This window comes from Ochlerotatus camptorhynchus, unplaced genomic scaffold (genome assembly GCF_037179485.1).
Source record: "Ochlerotatus camptorhynchus isolate MF236.1 unplaced genomic scaffold, CSIRO-AGI_Acam_v1.1 ptg000064l, whole genome shotgun sequence".
NCBI classification, from domain to species: Eukaryota; Metazoa; Arthropoda; class Insecta; order Diptera; family Culicidae; genus Ochlerotatus; species Ochlerotatus camptorhynchus.
The window spans coordinates 3149720-3170866 of NW_027040554.1; the positions used below are offsets into that span (position 1 = coordinate 3149720).

Genomic DNA, 21147 nt, shown 5'->3' on the forward strand with positions numbered 1-21147 from the left:
GGGTCGTGGAAACGAACCGTTGCTATCTTCACTATTTTAAACAAGTTCTGAGAATGTCGGTGATTGTTTGCTTGAGTACCTCGTTTTGCGTACACAACAAAAAACATTTCAAGAGCGCAATCGTAATATCCTAGAACGACCCTAAATACGAATGTAATAACGCAACAAACGGAAATCATGCAACTATGAAAAGTAAATTTACATCGATGAGCTCAATCCCATCTGGGCGGGTGTCATTTTTTCGTTTCCTGATAATTAAAATTACAGCATATGTTCGACTTGGTGCACTTCATCCTCTTTGATGTATTGGTAATTTTTAGTTTTGGCTGTGTAGTTTTCTGATCACACCGCTCTAAAGTTTTGAATATTATTTGTGACGTAAGCTGCTGGGCCTGGAAATATGTGCTTTGAGTTACCTGTTAATCAAATTTGCTTGAACTTTTCAAACAATAGTTGATATATTCAAAGTGTTATGTTACTTCATACGCGAAGTTTGCGATTTTCAGAGTTGGTTGGAAATGCTATCTAACATGAAGCTTTAGTGTGATAATTTATTAGCTAGAGAATGATCTTAGAAGAGAGTAGGTAGATAGTTCCGTTAGAGTACGGCAGTATGAAAATTGAACAGAAGTTAAAAATTAGCGAAGGGCCATTAATGCGACAGTACAAAGTCAAACGCACACCTTTTGCCTAACCCGTACGATGTACGCGGATATTTGAAGTATGTCTTCAAATCTACAGGCCTTCAAGACATACTTCAAATCTCCGCGTACATCGTACGGGTTATGCAAAAGTTGTGCGTTTGACTTTGTACTGTCGCATTAATGGCCCTTCGCTCATTTTCAACTTCTATTCAACTTTCATACTGCCGTACTCTAACAGAACTTTCTACCTACTCTCTCCTAAGATCGTTCTCTAGCTTCCAACCAACTCTGAATAGTTGATATGTTTCATGGACTATTTCTTATCCTTTTGTGTGAATGAGCATTCGAAAAGTAGTGTATGCATAATAAATGCAACTTTATATTGTAGATCATGTAAAGTAACACAGTAACATGGTTCGAAAAGGAGTGTATATTTCTGTTTAACATGATGCACAAAAATGGAACGTCATATATCATATAGATACACATAAAAGTTAATGTAATCGAGTATACCGCTGTAATTTTCGCTCCACAGTGCTCAATCGGTTCCAAATCAGGTCTGATTAACATCCCAACATTTACATTAATTTCGTTATAAACTGACATGGCACAAACCATTTGAAGTTTAAATGGAAATGACTAGGGTTAACTACCCTATTTCCGGCCTACTAAGCACAACCCGCACTTAGTCTTTCTTAATCTAGCGCAGTTTAGCACCAAACGGATTGTTATTAATACTGATGGCTTCCACATTTATTTACCTTTCCGTATGCACCGTAAGATTTGATAAAAAGAAACCAATCGTTGAGATATTATCAAAAGTATATCACTGCTTCTTGACGCCAAACTCGGCCTATAGATTCTAAACTCGGCCTAACGCATTGAAACACCATTGAAACGCCAATGAATTCACTTCGGCCTATCGGATGAAGATAAAAATTGATTCGGTCGGAGCGCTTCTTTTGTTTTTGGGAATAATGGGTGCAAACCTTCATATCACGCGTTCTCATTGACTTCGTTCCGTAGTTTATTAACTAAAGTATCGTACCAAACGCATAACTGACTTGTTACCACAGAAATCATGAATTTATTTGAAGTTTTCTGCTCGATAGGGCCAAAATGGGCGATTAGGGCGAAGTAGTTCTCTACACTATGCGAAAACCAAACTTTTTTGAATTGAGCTAGAAATGAAATCCGAGTAGACGAGAATATCATATCTATAACCATAACTGGCACATCAACCCTATCTTACAATGCTAATTTTTTACAGCATGATACATTACATTTTAGAGCATCTTTTGGTTAGGTTCGTGATTTATTTCTTTGAAAACCGACCGACACAAATCACGTTCGAATTGCGGTTCATGATATGTCACTCTGAAACGTCGTTTCAATATTGATCGGCGACAAATTTTAGGACTCCATGGTTCACCGGCAATGATGCGATGGCGTGAGTTTTCAGTTATGGAACGAATTACCCGACTGTGTAGGATTGTTATTATTTATTGAATTACATTTTATATCTACTTGCGTACTTTCTATTGTACGTTTTTGTTCAAAGTTTCTTTGTTAGAACCGTAATTGTAATGTTTGTAAAAATATATGGGTTCTTCTTCTATACAATTGTCGTTATAGCTAAAAGTACGCAGAGATCATTTTAAATTTGTTCGACATTTTGGCACTGCCCTTGTTGTTTGTATTATTTGTATGGAGATTGTCCATTTGCATTCATTTCGTGTAGTGAGTTCAATTAAGGTGATTCACTATAGAAAATTGGGATCTGAATACCAAATGAACTTTTCTGTGCCACCTTTTCGGCAATCGAAAACCGAACAATTGCAAAACGACACTATCTCCATCCTCCTCGAAGCAGTTCGAAAGCCATTATTTTCCACTTGCACAGCTAGTAAATTTTGGGAGAAATCGATGTCCATTTCGTCTTCCCAGGGTTATGAATAATTCAGTATTCTCCTCAAGAGACACTTACTTCTGAATTTATGCTCCACAAGCTACCGGGCGGCTTTGAATCCGCTTGGCAGGATCAAACCACGTTGAACGTCAGTAGGTACCTTCAGGCAAGTTCCAATCTGTGTGTACAAGAAACTTTTATAAATCAATTTGACATGCTTTGCTGCACTGGACAGCTACTAAAAGCATTCACTACAGCGTTCAAAGAGTAAATCTTCCTCCGGTGAACTCTGCAATATAGAATATGAATGAAGTAGCAAAAAGCGGACTCCACTTTGATGGTATGCATCAGCAACCAAATGCTTCCACAGCTGCTGCTGTGGGTGTACAGTTTGAAGCATGCTCTTTATGCTTGGCCATGCTCCCTTCTGACAACACACACCGCACAGTGGGGCGGTTTCATGCAAAATCGGACATCATGAAAATATTGCTCAAAATCGTAACCATGTAATCTTTTGAGCAGTTTCACAGTTGTTATGTGAGAGATTCCCAAGCCTAGAATTAGTGTACTATATTGTGTGACAAGTACAATCATACTCTGTGTTCAGGAAGGTCGAGAAGTTTTCCACACTGGAAAATCCCTAAAACAGGCCGGAGATGAAGACCTGCTACTTCCAGCATGTTTTTGCTTTATAGCTGTGCCTTTAATGACTTAGCTTAGACAGGCTACTATATTCATTGCATTATAGACACATCTGAAATCTTAAATCAACTAATGTATTCCGTGTACTGATTAAAAATATTAAAGTTTTCAATGAATTTGCATCTTCAGCGCTTTGCACAGTATTTATGCTTTTCTACAGATTGTTCTGGTACTTTGCATCCAGGGCTTAACTCTATCTCAGAATAGTGCAGTTCCAGGCCAAATATCAAAAACAAATTTTTGATTCGACCTTATGCGATTTACATGAATTTTTGCATAATTGTTTGTTATGGGCAATCATACACATTTTCGCAAAAAATCGGTCATTTTGGATCGTGTATGTTTTTCCAAGATGGCGTCTTTGACATTTTTCGATAAATTGTAGCTCAAAAACGTCACTTCTGTTCGAAATGACATCTGACAATGATTCAAAACTGCATAGTTTTTTTTTTTTAAATAATTCCGGTAATTTGAATAAAATTTAAAAATAATGTTTTAAACTTAAATATCTCAAAATGCCCATGTTGAATGATAAATGCATTCTTTTGATATGTTTTATAAACCTTGGATATGTACTTGTAAATTGACATAAATCATAGAACAACCACTTTTGTTTAAATGTTTGAACTTTTGGTTCGTACTGAAACAACAACCATACAACAATATAAAGTTAAAAATGAACCCTGTGCAAACATTATATAAATAAGCGTACTTGTAAAAAGTACGAAATTTTTTTCACGATTTTTGCCAATTTACAAGTTTTTAAATTTTAAAAGTTTTCATGAACTTTTAAAAAAATGTTAGTATTGAACAAGAACATTAAGGAAACATTAAGGTTTTAAACACTTTTTTGAATTTTATTCTCAAAATTACTTAAACTTTTAATATTGTATTTTTTTTTCAAGAAAAAAATAAAATAAATGGCTGATCTAAAATGGCAAAATTTAGGCAAAAATGGAATAATTACTAGGATGGTTCATTCATGATCATTTTTTTAGAGCAATGTTTTTTTGGTTCCATTTAGGGTCCCAAACAACCAACCGGTCCACACTCGTGTTTATTTCAGTTACCATGGGGACGTATTTTGTGATTAGCCCCAGTCACTTTCAAATTGTATCATTATTAATGTACGGCCTTAAATTGGAAATTACTTTTCACATTCATCTAGTGATCTACACCCTCACACGCCCCCCTCACTCAAATCAATTGAGGTAAAGTTTCAAACTGAAATAACTTCGGAGTTTCTTATCTTCTCGATTTGGTATGTTGAGATAAATTATTCAAAACCAATTTCTCAATCTCATAGGCATAGTAAGAGAGGAGGGGAGTTTACTATATCCCCACCCTCCTTACTCATATAAATGGAAGTTAAGCTTCAAACTGAAATAACTTCTGTGTTTCTGATCTTGTCAAGTTGGTACGTTGAGATGTATTCAAAAAAAAAAAAAAAAAAATTGCTCCATTTAATATTCGTAGTTGGATGTGAGGGTGGGCTTACTGTATCTCTTCCGCCTCCTGACTTATATCAATGAAAGTCAAGATAAAGACTGAAATAACTTTGGATTTTCTCATTTCTCGAGTTGTTTGGATGGGTTATTCAAAAACATTTGCTCAATCGCATAATAGCAGTTTAAAGGCGAGTAAAGTCCGAAATTAGCTTCACCCCTCGTTTACAACCATAAAAGAAGCAACTCGTTGTATCGCATTGCAATAATCTGTATCATTACTCCACTCGTTTGCCGGTTTTCGCATGAAGTCGGTCGAAATTTCGAAAAGGAATCAGCACTGTCAGAAATGACGTTTGACTTGGGAGCCCAACTAAAACGTATCCCAGCTATCGCACGGCTTGTTTTTAGTGATTAAAAGCAGAGTTGCGACCTATCACAATCCAGATCGTCAAACAGCTGATGGTGGTAACGCTTCGTACATTCCTATCAATGTGCTCGTCGAAGATCTCTCCATGACCATCCATCAAGTTGACGAAAGAAATAAAAAGCAACTGGTGATTGTCGTCATTCCCGACAATCACGACACTCATCTCGTTTTGAAGCAGTTGCTGCTTTGCTTGCTTATGTGAGTGTGTTGGTGAGTGATCACAACAGCTTCCTTTTAATGTTGCCTGCTTTGTTTGTAGCTCACACAGTCGCACCTGTCGAGACGAACTTGAAATACGTAGGCATTGTTTTCATTTTCTTCTGTCGTTTCACTTTTTCTCATGATCGTACTGCAGAAGTCTTCACTGTTTTCGTTGTGCTTTTCATCATCAGCAGCGAGTGTAACGTTTTGCTTGTGAGCAGCGACCATTACTGGTGATTGTTGTTTGCCATGGCTCTACCTCTCACTGCGTGACAAAACGTTCTGTCAGCGATAGTCGGTTGATGCGAAGACGAGTGTCACGTGAGTGTCATGATATTTTGCATCACTGATTAAAAGATCTGACCGTATGCAGAATCCTTCATCAGAACCGATTACAGGGAAATGGCCATATCTCTGTTGATTGTACGCTGATTTTAGTTCTTGGCGTATCATTCGCTTTGGAAATGATTCTTGTGTGTATTAACTAAATATATCGATTTTTATACGGCATCCTATAGAAAATCTTATCATAAATTTAGCAAGTTATACATGTCCTCCGGAAACTTGGAATATCTCCAGTATCCGGTGACCATAGTTATTTTCGTGGCTACACCATAACACTGTATTAGTTTTCCAGTCGAATGTTTTTAGAAGAATTAAAATTGGAGTATTTTGACGAAATTGCAACACTCAAAAGCTGATTAAAAAATGTCTTATCCTAGTTATTTTGAGTATCCCTCGTAACTACGTCCGGCTTCACCCCACGGCACAGTGGTGTAAAGATGCTGCTAACAGATTTGTGACTGTAACCACACCGGAGGTAATGTAGCCTATCTGAATCGCGATATTATTCAACGCTATCAGAACCGGTAGCAGTTTCAGGGAGATTAATATGCTATTCCGGCATGACCAAGAATAAAAAATAACGGCGCCGGTGGTGTAGTGGTAAGCGTGATTACCTCTCACCCCAGCAGGCCTGGGTTCAATCCCAGTCGGCGCCGCCGGGATGTTCTGAGGCATAACATCTCTGATCACGCCTTCCTTCGGATGGGAAGTAAAGCCGTTGGTCCCCGGTTCATGAGTTGATGGGTCGATAGGTAGGGTCCAGGTGTGGGAGCTGCCTTCTTGGCACGTCGGTAGCATTGGTGCTCAGCACGGAAAACAAGATCGACGAAAAAAACAAACCAAAGGAAAAAAAAAAAAAAAAAGATTAAAAAATATTAAGGATCAACAAGCAGATACAAGGAGGAAGTAGCCATCAAACGATGGCAGCCAGTATCGAGATCGTGAACCATCATTTTGATAATGTTGGTTTTTTCTTTATTATAGAGATTATCCGATATAAGAGCTAGAAAGCTAAAAAATTTCAGCAAAGTTGTTCACAGTGCTTTTCCAAAAAAAGATTTTCTCTCTCTCATCTTATTCAAAAAATAAATTTTGTATATCACCTTTTGATGGATTAATCATTTAATCTCTTATACCAGCGGTTCTCAAACTTTTTTCCAATACTTAATACAGATGTTGTCAGGTCAAAATTACCTTAAAAATTCCAAAATGGCTTTAAATTTCCAAAAAAATATATTCAAACTGCATGAACCTACCCAGACACTGAATGGCATTAAAACGAGTTAAAAACGTCAAAATATATTTAAAAATAACAATTATGTAAAAAAAAAAAGCCGAAAACGGTATTAAATGTACGAAAATGGTGTGAACACAATGAATGAGTTACCGCTCATTCGCAGAATCAAAATCAAAACGATAAAGTAGTATTACAACTAAAAAGAAAACCACCTCGAATTCCGTTGTTTTTCCTATTAAATCTTTTACTATTGTATCACTTTCACTTTCACTAATTCACTTTCACTATTTACTTTCACTTTTACTTTAAACTTATAACAGAGCTTTGAATAGTTTTGTGTCGGCGAGTGCGAATTAATCTCCACGACTGTCGACCGTCGTTGAAGTAGTTCTCAGAAGTGGCCCCCCAAAGTGCATCAGTGCTTTTATCACACATGGCTGGAGTAAATTGGATCATTCGGGTGAGACGGTTCCTTTTTGTTTATTTAGCTTTATTTGAAACAGGATTGGAATTTAAATTTAGGAGCTCGGCTAGCTTGGCGGTGGCTGCCGCTTTTGCTTACTGAGTAGAAAATCGTGGGCTTACTCCCAAGCTCCTCGAGAACAAAACAATTACTATGGTCGCATCGCCTGCTTAAGTGAATCCTGACCCATATCCTACCAAACTATCCAACTCCGTAGCATCTATGGGGGCGTCGATGAGTCGCTGGCCTTCGGTTAAGTAGATATTACATCAACAATATCCTTCCTTTCCCCGTAACTGAGAAGACGGGCGTGGCCGGCAATGGTAATTGTTAAGCCTTTTCCTGCTCTGAACTTTGATTTGAGAACTTTTCCCCCCCAAACAGTTTTCCTTTGGCAATCAGAATAAGAACGTTAAAGTGACAGTTGCCAGTATGCAATCTACGAATTACTCCGTTACATACGCAACGCAACGCATTTATCACTTTAAACTAAAACAGATACGTATTTCGTTTACTACTTGCAAACTTCTTCAGTGTCTAGTCATAGAGTTATAGAGTCATAGGGTGAAAATGAAAGTGATACAATAGTATTTGAATTCAAAGGAAAAACAACGTAAAAGGTATGCAATTATTCTACTAAAATGCTCATCGTTAAATTTAGTGTATTCCTCAAATTAATGAAATGGTATAAGAAACCAATTTGCAACGTCAACATTTCCTTACAAATGCAAAACATAGCCTATAATCACAAATAGCCTTACGCACTAATCGAGGCCTCCATTGTTTGGCAATTTTGCATCTGAGGACCTGTTCGGTAAAAGTTTAAAAACTTCAAAAATTTAAAAATGTATTATGAACAAAGTCCGGTTCAGTTAACCTTATTTCATGATATTTTTTTCTGTCGATTTTAAAAATGTTTCGTTAAAATTTAACCGACTTCGGTAATCTGAATTCAGTGTGTAGAAACGTCAAAACATTAAAAATGGCCACAAGCCTCCAATGACCAAAATGGCTTCAAAACACTAAAATGGCCGATAATAGATTTAAAAACGTCAAAATGTTATTAAAATCACTAAAACGGTCACATTTTGAAACGACAACTGAAATGTCAATAGTCTTTAAACGCCAAAAAATGGCAAAACAAATTCTGGCTTTATAATTGCACAATGACCTTGATATCGCCAAAACGGATTGAAAACAGCCGAAAAGTCCTGAAATTAATTATAGCCAAATTGACAGCCCATAAAACACAAATATAACCTAAAAATCGCCCAAATAACCAATGAATCTCAAAATGGAATTGTGAATATTAGATTATTTTAAAACACCATCAAATTCAACTCCGTAAAGCTAACGCGATTGAGGCTTCCAAATAACCGAACTAGTTAAAAAAAAAACAAGCCAAAATATTTATGAAAGTATTATTCAATCAATTTGGTTGAAAATTTGTTTTAGTTTTCGCACATCCGATCTAATCTCATCTAAGACCAACACAGTCAGTTTTTGGAAGCATCCTGGAAAATGATATAGGGCCTAATGTTGGCCTATGGATCTAAGATTGGGCCCATCGATAAAAATATGCTATTTATCAATTTTATCTAGATGAACGCGTAATTGGGACGGTTCTTATGGATATTTTGGGTTGCTATTGAAAATTTTGTCTATTTCTGAATTTATGTATGGGCCCAAATTGGGGCATTTAGGCCGAAATTACATCCATTTCCCCTATATACCTACATCATTTTTCTTGTCTATATGATATATGTTTCACATCGAAGATGCGTCACACATATCAAAACGGTCAGGCCTACTGTGCAGCATTTAAGGGGCAAGTTGATTCAGAAAACATGGGGCCTGTTTAAATCGAAGATTTAAAAAAAAAAATGCTTCAGAATCCAATAAATGGATGAAACGCAGACATCTCGTACCGTACGTTCCGATTTTGGTAATTATATGATTGGTTGGTCGTTGGAAGCATCAAAGCTAGAAAGGTTAAGCTTAATTTTCTTCTGACGGTTGGGGCATAAGTACTAACTCTTGTCCTAGCCTTTTATGATTTTTGGCTTTAGCGCCATTACTCGCTTTCTGAAAAGAGAAGAGGGAAAGGAAAAGGAGAAGGACAAAGGGAAAAGGATTATGTGAAATCTATGAACATAAACAATATTTTAGATTTGAAATGTACAATATAGAAATGCATAACGGCGCTGTGGTCACTACCCGAGACTTGTCACTATTATCAAGTCATAAAAAGTAACAAGGACTAAAATGTGATCCTTTGATTACTGGAAAATCCAGATTCCCTAGGTTGAAGTTGTCACGACTAGGGTTCGGTGGTAGATCTTATACCAGTAACGCACCACAAAAAGGTGATCTCCCAACGTTACGGGTTTTAAAAAATAATAATTTACAAAATGGAACGAACTCACCAAGCTTAGCCAATTGAACCTGAAGGCTGCCTGACATGTGTTGATGTAGAAGTCGAAATTGTAGACATCAAGACAATAACAACCGCAAGCTAGATGACGAGGCGCTGGAGACATTCATGGCCGAAGCTGAAGTGGTGGTGAACAGTCGTCCACTCACGTATCTACCGCTTACATCGGAGGAATACGAATCCCTTACGCCAAATAATTTTCTTCTGGGCAACTCAAGTGGTGTGCGGCAACCGGCAGTTCCTGCAGCAACTCCAGCGGACGCTCTACGAACCTCTTAGAGCCAGATACAACAACAGCTCGACGTGTTCTGGAGAACTAAACGTCCGAAGTGGTGCGGCGAGGTGAAGCCGATAGCTGAAGGAGAACTGGTCTTGATAGTTGGCGATGAGAAGGAATGAGTGGATAAAAGGTCGTATAGTCCAAGCAATCAAGGGGGTGGACGGAAGAATACGGCAGGCTATGGTATAAACTGTTAGGGGGCTAGTGATGAGATGAGTAAAACTGGACCTGGTGGCCAGTGTTACGGGGGAGAGAATGTTGGCATTGGGAACACTGCTTGTGACGGTACAGTAGCGGCTCGGGCGAACTGTTAACTAAACTGTCACGTTGACAGAGCTGAAGGAGAGAAGGAAGATAGACCGTGAAGATCTGCTGTGTCATCTATCTAATTATAATAGAATTTCATAGTGAAGCTATGACATAAGGAGAAAAAGAATTAAAAAGTGTAATTTATTTGCATAAAGCTAAATTAAATTGCCTCTTACAGCTAGTTAAATTATCTTATCGCCATATGCTTAAACCGAGTTGTTCTATCTTTGTGAGTCTTGCTATTTCATGCGAATTGTAAGTTCTAAATCTAAATTGTTTAAACTTAACCTAACTTATGCTAAATCATGCAGGAATAGCGTGAAAATAATTGTCTGGGTTTTGGATTGTCCTTAAAACTACACATGCAAACCGATTTTTTTTAAGTAAAACTAAACCTAATGAACTACTCCAAAACTAACCTAAAAATAAACTTACAGATAAAGCTAAATTGCAACAAAAATACCGTCGTTGTGATTTGCTAGCAGAAATCGTACCGTGGGACATATTCGACCGACAAACATTGGGAACACGCACTGTCATTGCAGCATTGTCGATTTACCTCCAGTTGTTGGCTCTCGATCCACGTTCCGATCAGCTCTAACTGTTCCACTCTCAGATTCAAACATTGCAATACGCAAAAACACTTGTTCGCAAGAAACTTCACAATTTTCTAAACACTGGAGCAAAATTCAAACACGTCACTTCTTAAGCACAACCTACTTCGATTCTTCGAAAATTTATATTTGTTTTCGCACATTTTTGATAATATGTAACTCAAGACGTTTTAACAAGAAAAAATAAAATAAAAGCAATAGATTGTCATTATTATTAAATTTGGATTATCTCAACATTATTTTCAATTCAAATGAATTTGGAAACGAGATTTTGAAAACTTGTCTGAATTTTGGCGACCCACCTGCGGGCAGCCTGCCACCGGTTTGTGTCAACCCATAGACTGAGAAACGCTGGCTTATATTTACCATACGAAGGAGTTTCGCATTATTTGAAAATTTTCTGAAGACAATTATCAACCATTTCAGAGATGTTTAAAAAACGCGTGTTTTGATATCTTTGGCACCACTGTGCACTTTGCACACCGATGGCTGACTGCTGACATGATTTTCATCACACTTTCGCCGCGGTGTGGGTGGACGGAAGGGAAAACGTCCTCATGAAAATGACAGCTGCGACAACGATGACGAAACAGGCCACGTTTCGCCATTTGTTATATTTCGGATGGCCTGAATCGTAATTGTTTGCTTGTTTTCCTTGTTTTGGTTCATTCGTGAAAATATGGTAGAATGCGAGCCATACAGCTGCCGCCAAGTAAGTACTGAACAAACATCAGCTGACACAATTTATGCTTGGCGGTGTGTGTGTGCTCTCATGCTGTCCCCTGAAATGTGTTATGTTATGTTACTGCTAGCTGCCACGTTTGCATACATTTTCCGGGAATATGGATCGTTTAGATCACGGGAGGCTCTGTGCGAAAAGCGACATGCCATGAACTGTGAAGTGTATACGGACCAAAGGTAAACGATGGTTGTTTTAATGGAAACCATGGCTCTCTGAGAAGAAAGGACATGTGGTTAGGGTTTCATGTTCTGCACCGTTGGAAAAATGTATGTGAATTTAAGCACTTAGCTAGCGTTAAATTTTGTGTTAACTTGCACTTTAACACGTGTCAATTTCGTGTTTTCATAAATCAGCAATATTGCATACTTAAAATTACACGAGAAATATTTTGCGACATGATTAAAATTCATATTTTTTTTTCCTGTGTACTTTGGGTGTGCATACAAAAACAATATGAAATTCGATTTCCGAGAAAATTTGGAGTTGAACTTGACATAAACAGCTCAATTGCTTACTAACATTGCCTTTTGTATACAATATTGAAAAGTTACATGAACGTGACGCATATGACCTGTCGCGCAAGCGTTCTATTTTAAGCACTTATAATAATTATTTAGAGTTTTTACTTCGCACGCCATTTAGAACTTTTGGAATACAATATTAGAGCCATTTACGCAGAAACTGAGTAAGTTCTACACTCAAAAAATTGCCCACGTCATCATCATGTGTCTCACACTTAATTTTGCGCTTATTGTGAAACACATCCATTTCATGTGTGAATCTCATGCTATGAACCATGCCTGAACACTATGGATTTGAATTGTGACACACTTGGATTCTATGTGCCTCATATGGTGATATCAATAGCTTTGCACATCATAGTTCAATATTCTACAATATTCTACTCTATCGACTTCTTCGACAAATATATAAACAAATTTCAGAGGCCAGAGCTTTCACATATCTTTTTAATTGGCCTGATTTGGGATTCGATGTTGGACTGTTGGGGTGTGCTGCTGTCGGAGTCTTTGTTCGATCTCACTGTGCCACGATTGTTCTCATATATGAGGTGGCTTGATGGGATAAAGTCACAACTCTTGTTTTCGATGTTTACCTTTCTGAGCAAGCAATTCACATCGTATTGAAATGGAAAACACTTTAAATCCATCTGTTTTGAACAGTAGTGTGATTCAATGTGCAATACACTTGAATAGATAGTGAAAGATTTTCAACTTTTCAAAGTTTGAAACACTAGAAATTAACGTGTATAACACATTGAACTAAGGTGAAATACACTTAAAGTAAATGTGATTGTGCATTTAAAAAATCAAGTGAAACGTGTGGAATTTTTTGAGTGTACTGATCAGAACAATATTGGTTTACTCAAATTTTGGCAACTTCATACATCATCCAGAAATGGGTGCCATCATCTATACGTTCACTAGATAGACTCGAAATAGCGTGTTCCTAATTGTTGAAGCCGAGCTATTTGTGCTTCGGTTTTCGTAGCAGATGGTACTGGACGCTGTTGATGAAAAATTGTTTTTTTGTACTGGACTTGACTATGAATTATGCTAGCATTTTTGGTGCGTGGACCAAGTTGCTCGATGAAACTGCTTCCGCGATACGCTAAATTAGATCCTGCGTCCGTGGATGCCGCTGCAGTTTGACACCATTGCAAACAACTACAAGTTGAACAGCTCGATCTAAGTAATTAAAGCCATCTGCATCGTTGCTCGTCTCGCTACCCGATATGCACCATAAAAATCCACCTTACAGATATTTCTCATCATTTCACATCCCGGCCGAAGGCAGGGCGCGGCCAACATTAACCATAAGTACGCTTTTAAGTTGGCAATCTTGCTGCAACCGGATTTCCTTTGTTGTATGGTTGAAGGTATCTCGCAGCGGATTGCTTAAGCCCCGGTCACCGGATAGCTTTGGCTGTCGGAGAAAAGTGCCAAGGCGTTGCGTTACCATCCTCGAACAAAGAAGACAGAGAAAAGGTGGAACGCTTTTAGCATTACACCGGATCTGTACAATTTTTGCTGTAATCCAAGAACATTTCAAACGGAACACATTTATCGGAATGAAGGGGTGCAACAACGTGGTTATATAGGTAGGTAGGTAGGTTGTTTGCCATTTCTAGTGCGAAGTTTGCCGGTGGTGGGTGGTGTGGGTGCGGAAACATGAGTACATATAGACACTCTACAGACTACCATGCGCTTCCATAAATATGATTGTGTACCTACAGTGAAGTGTGAAATGAAACTATTTAAGAGGAGATTGTGTCGGGTGGTGTGATGTGATTTTTCCAGGAAGAGGAGTGCTACACAAAACATTGAGCTTTTCATTGACCGTGCCGAATCTTGTCAAATTGGTGCCGGTTTATCGTGTACGTAGAGTACAGTACGTGTGGCTGGGTACAGTTTGTGTGTGTAAGCATCAAGCCGAGTGACGTCGTTGTGATTCGGTGTGTTTATCTTGTGAGGTATTTTTGTTACTGTTGTTAGTATAGTAATAGAATGATGGTTTCACTTGCATTTGGAAATGTAGGGAGCGAGCTCACCTCCGTCAACATTCACACAAACCAGCCCGGGGCAGCAGTTTTCGTTGGAATAGCATGGTTTGCCGTAGCAGACGTCCTCTTCGACACGCTGGCTTTGCTGATCCTCGTCTAGGATTTCATTCTGTAACGGGAGGTAGCAGAGGGAGAAAATAGGAAGCATGAATTGCTGACGCAAGTGTGATTTTTTGATTTGATGGATTTCCGTCGGGTCATATACGCACACAATTTGTGGTAAGTGTCACCACCGCCCTTGTACGGATTCTATTAAATATATTGGCAGCGTCAGTGAAGAACGGAAGAAAATTCGTTCAATGTCACCAAAGTAGCTAGAAGACCGAGTGTTGTACCTTCGAAGACATCGCTGAAGGAAGTATTTTCTCACCAGTACCTATTTATTTTATCATTCGGTCGTTTTTCATAGCCACTTTTCATAAATAAATGCCATTATGTACCTAAGAAATAAGCATTCACAGTCATTTGAAAAATTGTCTCGAAAAAATAACGCAGCTAGCAGGCCGTGACTAGTTTCCTTACATTGGCATTGTTTGTACCCCACATAGCAAAAAATTGAAGTGGATGCACTTCAATCGTGTCAAAAATATGGTGTAATATTACTTGCCAAAAAAGACAAAATTATGATTAATACAGTGCATGAACTGACATCAGGCTGCTTTAAGTGCATTTGTTTATTCTTGTGGCCATAAAAATTGCATGAGATTTTCGACATGATTGAAGTGCATCCTCTTGGATGTTATATTAAAATTTATTTTTTGCTGTGCAAGAAACGTGTAAAAATAATATGGGATTAGGCTTACGTCAATCTATCCAGCGGGATAAACTTAACGAATTTCAAAGTTGATACGTGTTTTGGAATGTACCAATAGCGTACCATAGTGTACCTTCAAGGATTTTGAACGTACCTCAAAGCTTCCCGGAAAACTCGTGTCCCGCTGGATAGACATACGATTTCAGCAATGACCAAGTCGATCGACTAGATTTCTACGGAAATGTGACGTACCAAATGCGTACTTTACGAATCTGTAATTAATTTTTAACGTACCTTTTATTTTCCCTTAAATGCTTATACTAAACTTTTAAATCGGTTTATATATGAATTCTGGGCACGGAATTGGATTTTTCGGAAAATTTTAGCCCGATTTCATATAAAAAACATTATACTTAAGTGGATTCTGAAAACGAAATTGACAGGTTTCATGTGAACCACATGCCTTACAATCTTTGTTTTTAACTTACAATTGCAAAATATCTTCTAAAAATTTAATGATTTCATAACACTGTATGATATATCATCGAAAAAATGGAATTTTTAGAATAATATTAATTTTTATTTAAATCACTGGTAATTCTATCAGATAGTGAATTCCAGTTAGGTACGTTGGTCATGACCGATCAGAAAGTTATCAACGCATGCGTCTCCATAATTATTCATGAAATAATCGGGTTTGTTGGAAATTAGTATATTTTTAAGGGATGCAAATGAAAAAAAAACTGTTTTTGGTACTCAAATCGGCTAGAATCCACTTAAGTATAATATTTTTTAAATGAAATCGGACTAAAATTTTCCGAGAAATCCAATTCCGTGCCCAGAATTCATATATTTTAGCCCGATTTCATATAAAAAACATTATACTTAAGCGGATTCTGAAAACGAAATTGACAGGTTTCGTGTGAACCACATACCTTACAATTTCTTTTTTTAACTTACAAGTGCAAAATAACTTTCTAAACATTTAATGATTTCATAACTCTGAATGATATATCATCGAAAAAATGGAATTTTTAAAATAATAGTAATTTTTATTTAAATCACTGGTAAATTCTATCAGAAAGTGAATGCCAGTTAGGTACGTTGGTCATGACCGATCAGAAAGTTATCAAGGCATTTCTCATGATGGAGTTTTTCAAGCATCACCGTGCGTCTCCATAATTATTCATGAAATAATCGGGTTTGTTCGAAATTAGTATATTTTTAAGGGATGCAAATAAAAAAACTCTTTTTGGTCCTCAAATTGACTAGAATCCACTTAAGTGTAATGTTTTTTATTTGAAATCAGGCTAATATTTTCCATGAAATCCAATTCCGTGCCCAGAATTTATATATAAACCGATTTAAAAAGCTTAGTATAAGCATTTAAGTGAAAATAAGAGTAACGTTAAAAAAAAATTACAGTATGCATTTGGTACGTCACATTTCCGTAGAAATCTGGTCGATCGACATGGTCATTGCTGAAATCGTATGTCTATCCAGCGGGACACGAGTCTTCCGGGAAGTTTTGATGTACGTTCAAAATCCTTAAAGGTACGCTATGATGCGCTATTGGTACATTCCAAAACACGTATCAACTTTGAAATTCGTTAAGTTTGTCCCGCTGGATAGATTGACGTATTAGGCTTCGTTAAATTTCAATGCATTAGAAGTATTTTTTTTTCGGAAATAGCTTCGAAAAAAGATCATTTTTCAAAAATTTCATAGGTAAAGGCAAATTAACGTTTTTTAGAGTTTCCGTCATAAAAAAGTTTTTTTTTGTAACTAAATGGAGGGTGAGCCTACAGGTTTCTTCTTCTTTTTCTTCTTCTTCTTCTTCTTCTTCTTCTTCTTCTTCTTCTTCTTCTTCTTCTTCTTCTTCTTCTTCTTCTTCTTCTTCTTCTTCTTCTTCTTATTCTAATTTCAAGCTTATTGCTTATCGAATATTAGCTTATGGGGCCTCCCTTAGCTCAGTCGGTAAAGGTGCAGCTACAAAGCAAGACCATGCTGGAGATGGTTGGGTTCGATTCCCGGTCCGGTCTAGGAATTTTTCGGGTTGGAAAATGTCTCCACTTCCCTGGGCATAGAAGTATGATTGGACTTGCCACACAATTATACCAATGCAAAAATGGTACAGGCATCGAAAGCTCTCAATTAATAACTGTGGAAGTGCATCCAGAACATTAAGTTGAGAGCACGCAATAAGCTAATATGCGATATGCAATAAGCTTGAAATGCGAAGAAGAAGAAGATATTAGCTTATGGCGTGGTCTCAACTTGCACTCTCACAGTTATCAATTGAGAGCTTTCGATGCCTGTACCATTTTTGCTTTAGTTTAACTGTGTGGCAACTACAGTCATACTCTATGCCCAGGGAAGTCGAGAATTTTCCATCCCGAAAAGTTTCTAGACTGGACCGGGAATTAAACCCAGCAACCTTCAGCATGATCTTGCTTTGTAGCTGCGCTTTTACTGACTGACTGAGCTAAGGAAGGTCCTTACAGGATTCACGGCAATATGTTATTTTTGACCATCCGGGATATTAGGCCGAAATTCTAATAGTTGTTCACTTTTCACGATACGGCCTCTGTATGGTTCCAGATCAAGAAAATAATGAACAGCTAGTGAGGTAGACTGAATTATGTCGATTCATGATTTCAGAATACATTGCTACAGTATTAATCCGTGTTCATTTTAGCGAATTCTAGAATTAGTCAACGTAAAGAGTCACAAAAGTAACCTAAAAACAGGAATATTTTCATAAAATCCTGTAGAGAGTTTCAAGAGAACTATCGTGATACAGTGCCTTCCCGTTTTTTGCAACATGTGTGCTTAGGTTTTTTTAATTTCTATAAAATCGATCGAACACTAAATTCGAATCATGAAATTACTAAAACGTTCCTAGGGATCAGGGATGGCTGGTAATGCATCAAAATTTATCCAGATAGCATTACTAAAAAACTAATGATTTTATGTTGTCAAAAAAGGGAAGGCCCTGTAATTCAGTCATAGGCATATTTTCAACATGAAGGATAAATAAAAAAAATAGGGGAAACGGCTCAAATGTTGGCCTTTGGGTCTACAGATTGGACCCATTGATACAAATCTTCCACTCTTCAAAACACGCTATTTCAAAACTACCCAAATTTGGGTAGAATCCACCCAGATCTGTCAAAACTGAACCTACCCAAAAATGGGTAAACTATGTTGGGAGTGACAAGTTGGCCAATAGACAACATCGACATGAATCCGATTAACTTTGTTCATTTGTCAACTTGTCACTCCCAACATAGTTTACCCGTGTTTGATTAGGTTTTGTTTTGACCGATCTGGGTGGATTCTATCAAAATTTGAGTAATTTTGAAATAATGTGTAGACATCAAAAACGCTTTATTTTGGAATTGATTCTTCTTCCTCTAGGCTTTTGACGATTCTGTTGCGAACGTTTTGCTGGTTCTCAACTTAGTGTTCTAGATGCACATTCACAGTTAATTATTGAGAGCTTTCTATGCCAATGTACCTATGCATTGGTATGGTTATGGTAATACCAGGCATGGAAAATCATTTACATTCATTTCGTGCATTGATTTACATTCATTTGCCTCTTACTTTTTTCATCAACAGATTTCCATAAAATGGTGTATGGAGCTTTTGTAGATTTTGTTGTTAGCTACAACGTTTGTCCACAACTCAAATCTGTATCTCTTATGCATCACGAATTAGAGCGGGCAGACCTTGTTACTGTTTTTCAGTGAATGTAAAATGCATTCACTGAAAAACAGTAGTGGCTTCTGTTCGCTCTGGTTCGTCATGCATAAGATATACGGATTTGAGTTTTCAACAAAAGTTGTAGCTACTAACAAAATCTACAAAAGCTCCATACATCATTTTGCGGAAATCTGTTGATGAAAAAAGTTAGGGGCAAATGAATGTAAATGAATGCACGAAATGAAAGTAAATGATTTTCCATGCCTGGCTAATACCGTGGCTTTATGCTATCTTAAGTCCCTATTTTGGAGTAGATGCATGGGCTGAATATTAATAAGGGAAGTAGGCTGAAATAAGGGAAATCAAGTTTTGCACAGAAAACAGTATTTGAGATCTTTTAAATTGTTTGATATGCAAAAATGAATACAAATGACCAACAGTTGATTTTTTTCCCTTGATTTGTTTTCCGTCGATCTAGTTTTCCGTACTGAGTACCAATGCTACTGACACCAGGGAGGCAGCTCCCAGACCTGGACCCTACATATCAACCCATCAACTCAAGAACCGTGGACCAACGGCTTTACTTCCCTTCCGAAGGAAAGCATGATCAGAGATGTTATGCCTCAAAAAATTCCGGCGGCGTCGACTGGGATTGAACCCAGGCCATTTGGGGTGAGAGGAAATCCGGCTTACCAGTACACTGACCAAAAGTTGATTATTTACAATTTCAAATTAACTGAATGGTTTAACCTTCATTTTTTTCTCAGATATCATTTCGATTAGAAGTGACATTGTTGAGCTACGATTTATAAAAAAATATCCAATACGCCATTTTGATTTTTTTTAAAGTTTCAAAACGACCGAATTTTAGCACAAATTTGAATGATTGTCTGTAGCAGAGAGTGCAGTTTCGAACCCCTTTGGATACGGTTGTGTTTTAAGTTTGCTCTCTGTTTTGTGCGTTCGTTCGCTATCATAGTTTTCGGCTGCCTTTGCCTGATTAGCGCTGGCACTCTGCCTCCCGGACGGTTATACGTGTGTTTTCTCGCTATCCGGGATGTTTTAGAATCGAGAAATAAATCGTGATTCATCATGTTTGCAAGCAGCAGAAGAGATGTCGCTATCTGCGTTGTCTGATTTTTTTTCTCCCGGACCAGAAATTTGTGGCATCGCGAGTGATAATGTTTAATTTCAGTTTATTTACGCGCTGTAAGGTGCGATAAACGGTATTCCGCTCATTGGATCTGTGACTCCGTTTTCCGTTGCGTTTGATTCCATTGGAAGTTAAGTATTTTCTCATGCGGAAAAGTTGGAGAATATTCTTGTTGTGCGGCAGATGGTGTTCTGTGTATGATATGAAGTAAAAGTGGTATATCAGAAAGAACTTGGTGCGATCCTTGAGATGATTCGTCACCTGTTCAAAGGAGTATTTAGATGCCACGATCGTTCCAATACCACTAGCTTGCAACTAACTGGACGGGATTACTGGAAGCATTGGATTTATATGGTGAGACCATTCAATTATTAACATTTTATGTACCATTTAATAGATGACATATTATAATCTGTTAACTTTATTGCTTCCATTTAAGTAATGATATTTATTATTGAAATTTGTAATTGATTATGATTCAAGTTGAGCCGACATAGAGGTTTTGTGCCTACGGGAGAAGAGGTAGTAAAATTATTCCTTCTTTTTTATTAGCTACGGGTGTGACAACGATGGTGAGTTCACCATATTATATCTTCATTTTATTTCAGCAACCTTGTATTCCAGCAAACGCTCTGGACAACAATTTCATCTTTTATAAAAAAAAAACTACATTTGCCAGCAAACACTGACTGGGTGTATCCTATGACTTATCTGCTTACCTTCACTGCTAACATAATTCTTAAATTCCCGAGACATTTATAAGGGGTCGTAGAGTTCTCTGCTTCTCTCTTAAGTAAATGTTGGACTAACATACCTTTCCTATCCCTACCTGTTGTAAGGACGTAGCCAGGAGAATCCTTAACTGTTGGAGCGGGATATGTCTTTATCTGGGAGAGAGTATTTATTTCCTACTTACTATCTGTCCAGTAATAGATGTCCGTCTTGGTCTTAATAGTTTTGAATTCGTACCACCTACGATATTGTGCAACTTGTTCGATGCAGTACTCTTTCGTGTTGGCAAACCGATTGGGACAATGGAAATCTTGGACGGTGGCTACATTCAATTATTCCTAATGTTTCTTCGAGAGCGTTGTTTAAAGGCTTGGACTTAAGTCGTGACTTCATTCGCGTGATGAGTAGACTTATGTCCAACCACTACTCGCTAGATGCTCATCTCAATAGAATAAACCTCGTGG

The 21147-nt window shown here is 37.6% G+C and overlaps 1 protein-coding gene across 3 annotated transcripts in view; it reads right to left on the reverse strand.

Annotated features, from left to right (window-relative positions):
* Window positions 1-21147, reverse strand: part of spab (space blanket) — a 136836-nt gene that overhangs the window by 44332 nt on the left and 71357 nt on the right. For 2 of the 3 annotated variants that reach the window (XM_065216604.1, XM_065216605.1), the window contains exon 3: window positions 14325-14445. In XM_065216604.1, the coding sequence (XP_065072676.1) occupies window positions 14325-14445 (121 nt within the window). Of the gene's footprint in view, window positions 1-14297; window positions 14446-21147 lie in introns of all 3 variants that reach the window. The other variant, XM_065216603.1, reaches the window with a different exon arrangement.